This window comes from Alligator sinensis, unplaced genomic scaffold, assembly GCF_000455745.1.
Source record: "Alligator sinensis unplaced genomic scaffold, ASM45574v1 scaffold787_1, whole genome shotgun sequence".
Classification (NCBI taxonomy): Eukaryota; Metazoa; Chordata; order Crocodylia; family Alligatoridae; genus Alligator; species Alligator sinensis.
In genome coordinates, this window is record NW_005841911.1 from 815,550 (window position 1) to 825,692 (window position 10,143).

General features: G+C 40.7%; 1 protein-coding gene across 2 annotated transcripts in view; it reads right to left on the minus strand.

Moving 5' to 3' along the window:
- Window positions 1-10,143, minus strand: part of LOC102369367 (maltase-glucoamylase, intestinal) — a 162,435-nt gene that overhangs the window by 28,968 nt on the left and 123,324 nt on the right. For both annotated transcript variants that reach the window (XM_025198043.1, XM_025198042.1), the window contains 4 exons: window positions 7,371-7,504; window positions 6,740-6,774; window positions 6,532-6,648; window positions 4,007-4,155 (listed from right to left, as the gene is read on the minus strand). In XM_025198043.1, coding sequence (XP_025053828.1) covers window positions 4,007-4,155; window positions 6,532-6,648; window positions 6,740-6,774; window positions 7,371-7,504 — 435 coding nt within the window. The remainder of the gene's footprint in view (window positions 1-4,006; window positions 4,156-6,531; window positions 6,649-6,739; window positions 6,775-7,370; window positions 7,505-10,143) is intronic.

Below are 10,143 nucleotides of genomic sequence, written 5' to 3' on the forward strand. Positions count from 1 at the left end.
CATCCTGGGATGTATCTACATGTATGCACGTTAGGCTTACTGTGCAGTAAAATACTGCTCAATAAGCCTTTCCTGGGAGTACATCTACATATGCACCCTGTTGGGAGCAAGTCCTGCTCTGCCCCTCCTGCAGCAACCAGGTGGAGCTCCAGGCTAGTTCTGATGTGCACAGGGCCAGAAGAGCTCTGCTAGCTGCAGCGACAGCTGTCTTTCAACCCCATGTACATTGGGATGGTACCTGACGTGCATGGGGCTGGAAGACAGCTGCCACTGCAGCCAGAAGAACTCTTCTGGCCCCATGACCATCTGGACACATAGCTGCCAGCGAGCTCCCTAACAGGTGGGGCTTTCCTGCCTGGCATGAGTTTGCTGGGAGCTGTCCCAGGTGTGGACCAGCTGCCTGCCAGTCCTCCCCAGCAAACTCAGGCTCACCAACAGCTGCCCTGTTTGGGTTCCTAGCCACCCCCTGCCCCACTCCCTCCCCGGGAGCAGCTCTGTGCAGTGCAGAGCTGGGAACTCCAGAGAGTGAGCGGGAGCTGGAGTTTCCAGCTTTATGCCACACAGAGCTGCTTTTGAGAGCGAGTGGGAGCTGAGTTCCCAGCCCCTGCTCACTCTCTGAAGCTTCCAGCTCCATGCTGGGAACTGAGAGCCAGTACAGGAAGCAGAAAGCTCCCCAGTCCTGGTGCTAATCAGCTCCCAGATCCTGCGAGGATCCGGGAGCTGAGCAGTACCAGGACTGGGGACCAAGGCTTCCCATCCCATGGCCCCCTGCTGCCATGGGACTGGTCTACTGTGCAGTAACGTGTCTCTTATAGACATGACCTGGGACAAGCATCTGCTTACCTACTTGCAGAGGGACTGTGGGGGGCAGGGAGTTGCCAGGCAGGGAGCAGCCGGAGCCTATGCAAATGTCCTCACAACTCCTTATCTTCTCATACCCTGTGGCACACTTCAAAGGATTTTGCAGCAACTCAAGGTGCTGTGGCACTTTGACTGACAATCATTGATCTAGATCATGTATTTTAGAGCAGGGGACCACTACTGAAATGGTACCATCAGGATTGACTCTGCATCAGTCTGCAAGTCTGGAGTTCATCTGTTGCTTTTCATGTATGCTTAGGGCCATCTCTACCCCATCTGTTAGGCACTTTATTTTATTTAGGCACCTAAATGTCATTCTATTCCATCCTGCTTGAGTCCCTGAAAAACTTAATGAGTGCGTCCCTCCTCACTGCTTTTTTAGAATTTAGCTTTAAGGCTAAGATAACAACATGTAACAAAAATAGATTCATTAATGGTTATTCAGGGACCTTAGCAGGGTAGAATAGGATCACACTTGGGTGCTTAATAGTCTGCCCTGGCCCTTAATACTTAGTTTCCATTTCTAAATGATTAATATCTTTTTGTGGTATCCAACTAGTCTGTAGTTATTTATAACTATGGTTGATAATAATCCAGAATACCTTCTGTTGTTGTACTGATAACCAGAGATGCTGGTTTTCTCTGATAAAAAAAAAAAAAATCCCCATTTTTTAATTGAATAAAGTAACCCAAAATCCACATTTTTTCTGTGATTAAAATGAAATACCACCACTATATATATATAGTGTGTGTGTGTGTGTGTGTGTGTGTGTGTGTGTGGTGTTTCATTTGAATCACAGAAAAAAATGAGGATTTGGGGTTACTTTTTTCTATCTGAAAAATTGGGATTTTTTTTATCAGATAAAACCAAGATCCCTGCTTATAACCTATAAAATTACTCTTAACATCTATTAAATCATTTATCAACCCTCTGTAAACCATTTAGAAATGAAAACTTAATATTACATTTCACCGTTTTTGCCTTTGCTTCTTTCGGTTTTGTTTTTAATTCTCCCTACTGTGTTTTCCTTTACTGGAAAAAAAATGAAACAAGTTAAGAGGAGGAAGGGAAAATATGGTGGACCCCCTTCTAGTCCAGTTCTCTTTCCAGTACTGAATTGGTATTTAATTATCGTTTTTAATGATTGGTGCCAAGATTTTCAAGCATGGCAGTGACCAGTCTAAGCCATTCTAAATCCCTACGTGGACACTGGACTACGCTGCTTCCAGGAGGTTAGTTTGCATATGTAAACTTAGAGTTTCAGCCTACCTATCTGACAATTTCAATCAGTTCAACAGTGTCAACAAAGAGGGTATGGACATTTGAACAAATCACTGAAAGCTAAATGGGGGTGTGGACTTATTCAGTGGTAACTGACTGTATGCCTAAACTTACTCCCTGGATAAAACTGAAATTTAGCTTCTATTTATTGTAGGGCAAAAAGAGTCACATTGGGTGCATATACACATGCAATTCATTTGAAGCAATACACTCTGAGGCAGTTTGAGCTGGAGTAAACTACTCCTTGGCACAGCATCTACATATAAACCCAGGGCATGGGTGACTGGTGGCTCCTGAGTCTGGGGGTGGGGGCACGCACAGGCGCCGCTGCCAGCGTCAGCAGCAGGGCTGGAGCTGGTGAGCTCCTGCAGGCGCCACCATCAACTGTGAGCCTGGAGCTAGTGAGCCCCTACAGGCACTCCTGCTGGCATCAGCAGCAGGAGTGGAGCTGGTGAGCTCCCGCAGGGACTGGTGTCAGTGATGGCAGCAGGAGCAGAGATGGTGAGTTCCCATAGGCACTGCCACTGGTGGCGGCCTTGTCAGGGGGCCATGTTCCCTCCCCCATGCATCACCTACGGCCCAAGGCAAAGCAGTTTATGCCAGGGCCACTTCTACCCTGATCTGTCCCGATCGCTGGGAGGTGGCATTGGACAGCAGAGGGGCTGGCTAGGGATGAAAGTGCAGAGTCATGTGGCTAGGTGCTGGCTGGGCTGACCGGGCACAATTTAGGCCCACAGTTAGCATCTACAAGTGCATTTAATTGCAGTTAATTACTCTGCCATAAGTTACTACTGTCCCTGACAGTGTTAATTGGTTTATTGGGACCTATTACCATTTCATTTGTAGATGGTGATGTTTTACTCTGTATTTAATTATTCTACTTCTCAATAAACCACATGTGTAGATGCCATCACTGATGGTTACCCTTGATCCCTTTTAATTCGGAGTAATTTGTTGCTTGTATATATCCAACTTAAATTCTAATGTTTGAAACCTTAAAGGGGCCCAATTTTCAGAGAGTACACCCTTTTAAAATCAAGCTTTTTTAAGGGTTTCTAAGTGTGTCAGTGTAGGCACCCAAAACCAAGGCATCCAAATTACTAGAAATTTGTGAAACCTTGACATGCAATTGCTAAACAATCAGAAAATAAAGAATTAGATAAATCATTGTCTTAAACACACTATATGGACAGACATAGTTTGTGTCAGATTTACAGACTTCTGGTAGAATTTTCTCTTGCTTTCCACCTCTCTGATGGAGGTATATACAACTAGGGACTAAAAAGGGAGAACAACCCCCATCAAAATCAAGCAAATCACTGACTCAGCAAAGATGGAAATAGAAAACTTTTTTTTACATGCATACATGTAGGGCATGTCTACACATCGCCTTATGGCGACACAGCAATGTACTATGTCACTGTATGACATGCTATGGTGACATAGCGATCATGTGAGTCTACACATGATCATCAGCTATGTCGCTGTAGCGCCACATTCCCCTGGTATAGGAAGTACCCTCGTCTCTGTGGAAATGTAGCAGCAAAAGGAAGTACTAAAGCATGATACCATACCAATGTTGCCATATGGTGACATGTAAATGAGCCAACAGATACAAATATACAGTTTTACAGAGGATGGCAACTCCTTCGAGTCAGTGCTATCGATAGGTATGGGAGGTGGGATTTAGCATCAAATAGTTCTTATATCTGTTTTTTTGCACATGTATAAAGAATAATCTCTACAATCTAGAGGAACTATTCCTTAAAAAAAAAACAAAAAAACACTGATTAGGGCAATCTTGGAATACTCATGATTTTTTGTTTAAAATAATGTCCAACTGAGGAAAACACTCATACTTACTCATGGAGAATAGGACGAACTACAGTGCTACCATGGGCATGGGCTCCATACATTAATGTGTAGAGATAGGGTAACAATGTGTATCTTGTATTGAGTACATTCCTGGAAATATTTTGAAATGCTTCATCAAAGGCAGCAGGATCTTGCCTCTAAAAAAGACAAGGAGGTTGTTTTTATTCAAACTATTTTCTCTTTTCAAGAACAGAAAATATAAATGGCTCAAGGCAACTGTTAATGTGCCTGTAAGTCTACATTGGTAGATGTAGCAGATGCAGTGGGAGCCACATTCGGTGTAACAGTAGCAGCAATTATTGAATATATATAGCAATAATGATATTGAGAGAGTACATATGTGACTTCACCAACACTGATAATTATTCCTAGATGAGATGATCTCTATAGACCTTTACATTGAAAACTCTTTTTCACACAAAACTGCAGAGTTTCTCTCTCCCCGAAGGACAAAGTGACAGTAAATAGCAGTAGGTGTCACTATGAGCTCTAAGCAAGGAAACTCATAAAGGGGAAAGGTGAGAAAAACCTATGGAAAATACTAGGAGAGGGAGAAAGATTTTAATGCAAACTCCACTGAATATGTGACACATTTTGTTGTACATAATTTATTATCCTTCTTTCCTTCAGGGCAGCACTCAGGACTTTCAAAAAGAAAAAGAAGTACTAATGAGTGATGTCAGGGAGCACTTTCAATCTTTATTAAATGTATTGAACAATACCTTGGCAAATTGGGTAAGACTGGAAGCAACATGATAACCCTGCATCTGCATTTTTAAAGGCTTTAAAAATCCAATCGAAAGGTGTGCTACTGCAAGATAAAGCACACTGTTTTTAAAAGGAGACTTTAATCCATTAGATATATGCCATATAAATAGCTCTACTCTGCTAGACTTGAAGCTCTAACTAGAACATAAGTGCTGTTTCTATTTTTTTTTTATTTTCTCAGTTATCTTCTTTTACAGCTCTCCACAATACACTCCTCAGCTAGCACTGTCCTATATCTAGACAATAATTTTCCTTTTATTCTTTAAAGAAAGACAGTATCCGATAGAAGCAATATAAGCAAAACACTGTAATTTTGCATACTCCCTCAAGAATCATATTACACTGTTTCATTTTCTGATTTGCCCTCTAATTATGAACAATTAAGGGATAAGAATACTACAGTCAATCTTGCTGCCTTAAGTGTCCATGACAAAAGAAAAGAGAACATTTCTTTTAGCATTGTAGGTGTAGAAGATTTTTTTTTAAGGTATACATGGGAGGGGGGAGGGAGAAGGATGAGCTGGATTTCAGTTTCAGAATATGATGGTATACACCAGTATATGGTTTAACTTAGAATATCATCTCTTTAGGGAGCCAGGAGAATGGTGACATCCATTAGGTACCTCTGCACCTCCCATAGGGCTGTACCTACAGCATAAAGATAATACCATACCTCCCTCTGAATGGTGGCATTACAAATATTATATATAATTCCCAGGGGATGAAATCTTTCCCAAATGCTGTTGCTTTAGCTGGTACAACAGATCTTCATTTGCACTGCTTCTTGCTAGCCCTGATGAAGTAAGCCTTGCTTGTAATTAACATTATGTCTTATTGACTCCCTCCTAGAGGCACCCCAGTATATCTAACATTAATTACCAGCATATTATATTAAATACCAATACATTTATTTTTGCTAGGTCATGAGCAGGAGACAGACAGAAAACTAGGCTAACTAGGAGATTTCCACTGCCAGTACCTCTAAGCTCTCTTGAAAGACATATCAAATGTGTTGTGTAAGAACTAGTTTGCAGTCTGAATTTTTTAAAAGTTTGCATTCAAATAGATTTAGTTTTCCACAACTAAATCTTACTCCAACCAAATGATGCATCTGACAACTTCATGTATATTCACATAGGTCTGTAGAAACCCAAAGCAGAATAGTGGCCACATCAGAAATGTGCCGTCATCTTCCCAGACATCATTTTGTGATGAAAAACAGCCAGCAAGTGCTAATAAACATAGATCACCAAATCTGGTATCCAATGCTGATTGCATGAACCTGGAAGTGTATGTTATGTTAATTACTGTTGCTTAGCACATTGGAAATTAAGGTACATTTGACTGAATTCCTGGTCTGAGTCAATGGTCTTGCACAACTCTGGAAAAAAATCCTTACTCTGCTGAAACCAATGGCAAAGCTCCCGCTGACTTCAGTAGTGCAAGGATTTCACCCTCAACACTTTCAAAACTTTACTCATTTTCAAAGAAAGTGGTTCAAATCCAACTGACAACTTGAAGTTAGCAGGATACACTCCTGGAATACCCACTTACATCTAGGGCACCCCAAGAGCACTAATTCTAAAATAAGCAGTTGTATTTTAGAGAGCTTAAACCCAATGGGGCCCAATGTGGCCCTTCTACTCTACCACTGTTTTCTTTACTCACAGCAGGACTACTCATGATCTTTGCAGCCCCAAGCACATTGTAGGTGCAGAACAAATAAAAAACAGCTTATGACCTACCATTGTTCCTTTAGTATTGTGATTTCTAGAAAATGGATAAAAGGCTCCCAGCTGCATCCAGCGGGCACACATTTGATACTCTGTATCCTGGAAGAACCCACAGATATCTGCTCCAGTCTGAAAGTGTAAAACAAATTCAATTTGAACAGTGCAGATTATTACAAATGAGTAAAAATGTTTAAAATACGTATTAATAATACTGACTTACATAGGATATTCCAAAGAGGCTAAAATCCAACATACCTGCAAAGAAAATACAATGCATCTTTATTGATTGGTATTTTCTTTGGCATTTTAAATGTGTTTAAATAGTTTCTACAGAGTACAATTCTTCCCTCCCTGCAAGCATTGCTGCAAGCTGTCTTCTCTGAAGCAGTGAAGCAGACTAGTGAGCAGAGAGTAGAGAAGAATCAGAGATGACTTTGGTGGGAGTTGGGAGTACCCCTATCAAGTCTACTATCTATTTAGCAAGTTCAGCAATATGGAGTATGGGTCAAGAATAGGATTAAAGTCTGACTGCTAAATCCTTATTTTGCTTCAAGTTACATTTCTTCTACTCTAATAGAAGCAGGTAAAAACATATGATGCACCATAGTGGATCACTCCAATGGTCTATCTAGCCCACTATCCCATCACTGTAAGTGACAGTACTAGATGCTGTTGAGGGAGAATATATGAATAAGGCATGTCTAGAGTTATCCATCCTCTGTTACACCCTTCCTGGCATCCATTATCATTGGTTTAGGGATGTCAGAGGATACAAATAAAAGACCTAAGTGTCAAAGAGTAAAGTTGTTATAAAGCATAAATTGACTATAAAGACGGCTGATTTCACATACCAATAACAGATTTATAAAGTTGATCCCAAGCTGCAGTATTATCACCAAGCCAGTGTCCAGTCCATCTTCCACTGGATGGATATGTTGAACGGGTGATGACAATTCCACGTTCCTTTGTGACCTTCTGTAAAGCACTAACAATGACATTGGAACAAAAAGCCCATTATATGTGGGAAAAAAACTAAGAGACCTTGCATAGTGCTTGTAGGAACATTGAATTTAATACAAAAAAATAGGAACTATAAAGGAAATTTGAAAGGTGGGCAAGCTTATGCATATGTAGATAGTCCTAGGCACTGAATATCAGTTATCCACTACTAGATAAGTTGAAAATAACAATTACAGGTCACATTAAAACATACAAAAGGTCATGGTACATGATAGCATGGCTGTCTCAGATAATGCCGTGTCTTCAATCTACTATAGTTATTTAAAAATGCTTAAAACCCAGACAAAAAGTAGAAGAGAGTCTATAAATGTAATATGGTCATGCTTTCAAAAAGCCTTGAATATTTAGGTAAATTAAAAGATAACTCACTGAACAAAGATAAATAGAAAAAAATTATATGTACTTGACTGAAAATTTTCCTTTGAGTATTAAGGCTCATAGACCTGTTACAATGGGTACTTCAACTTGCTTTCAGGTTAAAGAGACAAGACCAGCCTGACTCTAGCTGCAAGGGAATGTCCATATCTATCCTGAATTTCCCTTAATTTGAGAATGTTTCAACAGTCAAAATAATTTAATTCAACTTTCTAAAATCATACAGTATATAAACAGCAATCCCATTGATATGTGGTTTCATCCCCATTTTAAATCATCTTCCTGTTTTCAAACAATACTACATCCAAGGACACTAAGACTCAAATAAAGGACTTTTTCAGGTAAGAAGAAATACATTTTCCTACTCTTTTTATGCTAAATCTATAGATCCATCACAATGGCATTTTCCTAGAAGCATGCCTTGACCATCCAGAGTTGGCCTCAGGACATAGTAGCACTTGGGGAAGCCTGCTACCAATGGTCTAGTGCAGGGGTGCTCAACCTTTTTGAATGTGGGGCCAGATCATGAACGTTTTATCACCCAGTGGGCCGGCGAGCCATATTCAAAGACCTCACAGGAAGCGGTATCACATCCCCCCCTCCCCCCACCCCGAAACGAAAGTACAGTGTTTACTTTCGTTTCCCATTGCAGCACCTTGGGCCTCAGAAAACAGCTTTGAGGGCTGCATGGTGGCCCACGGGCCACATGTTGGACAAGACTAGTTTAGCAGATCTCAAAACACAATATACACCATTCCTTTGCCCCCAAATTTTCCATGTTTCAAAGGCCAGGACATGGACATTTAAATCAAAGAGATTACCTCTTAAATGTATTTAGGATGTAAATGTCATTATGTTTTTGAGGTTCACCTGTTTGAATGCAAAGTATGGTACAGCAGACTGTGTTTCCTTTATTTAACATGATAATTAGCCTACGGGCTACACATCAGCCAGCAGAACTATCTTTTTTTTCACACTGGTCTAAGGTTTAAGTGGCGATATTTTTTTATTTCTGATATTCATTTTAAACCTGCCTGGTTCCATATAAAGCATTGGTTTTCTAATAGCATAACTCCTCTGCAAGACAGAATTATCTACAAGGAGGTTAATCTAGCCCATGAGATAAAACCTCTTGAGTCAGAAAGGCATAAGCATTATCACTGCCCTTGCCTCTTACTTTTCTATTTTGGAAAACAGTGAAAAAGGAGGAAAGGCTTTTCAATAGTCATTCATCCCCTCAAATCCTAGGTTCCAACATGAAGAAGTTTCTGTCTACCAATCTTTCCTTCCATACTCACCTTTACTCCCTGTGCAGGGCTTTATGTGCCTTGCTTCCTTGTCCCCCAGTCTATCCCTTGCCAAAAGTTCCATGTGTTCCCCTTCTTGCTCCTACACACCAGGCCAGTGTTCACATTCACATTACCCTCCATTCACTGTTTTTTTTATCCTACAGGAAATGACGGGGGTGACAGCATCTCTGTTAAACACAGTCCTTCTTTCTCCTTTTCTGGGTTCTGAGTTTGACCAGAAGTAATAGGGTTCTGCCCATCAATATCTTGACTGGTCCGTGGTATTTTGGAGTTGGTCAAATGTAGTGCTCAAGACTTACCACACTATAGTCTGTACTGCTATCAAAATACCATCAGAGTTAAGCATAGGGCCTTACAAGCTTGACCAACAGTATCCTGTATACATAAGCAGAAACTTACCTTCTGGGTTTTTTCCTTTTTTTAAAATTTTATTTCTTGCTAATTTCACCCTTCTTATTTTATCATTGGCTTCTCTATCTCAATAATGGGCTACAATCTTTCTCACTGCATCTCCTGAAGAAAAATGACATTTGTAGGTATACAAGCTTCTTTGGGTGAATCTGATATCTTTTATTAGACCAATTTAAATATAGTACAGTAGTTGGAAAAAAAAAAGTGTGGGTATATGCTCATCCGGGGAAAACAGCACATGTTGATTTCCTGGTCTTTTCTTTTCTTCCCTATTTTGCTCCCAGTTTTCTAAGAAAGATACTGATCCAGATCTCTCTGAGTCAGAAATTGAACCCCTTTCAGCTGCATGGCAATTAGATGAGCCTGGAAATCTAATTCTGGAATATGAGTAGAGGGACCTGTCATAGAGGTGGAGGGTGGGGGTAAAGGTGAGGGGGGAGAATGGAGTAGAGGGCAGAGTGTGCTATTCAGAGCTCTCCATTGAGACTCTGAAGGGAAGCTGAAGGGA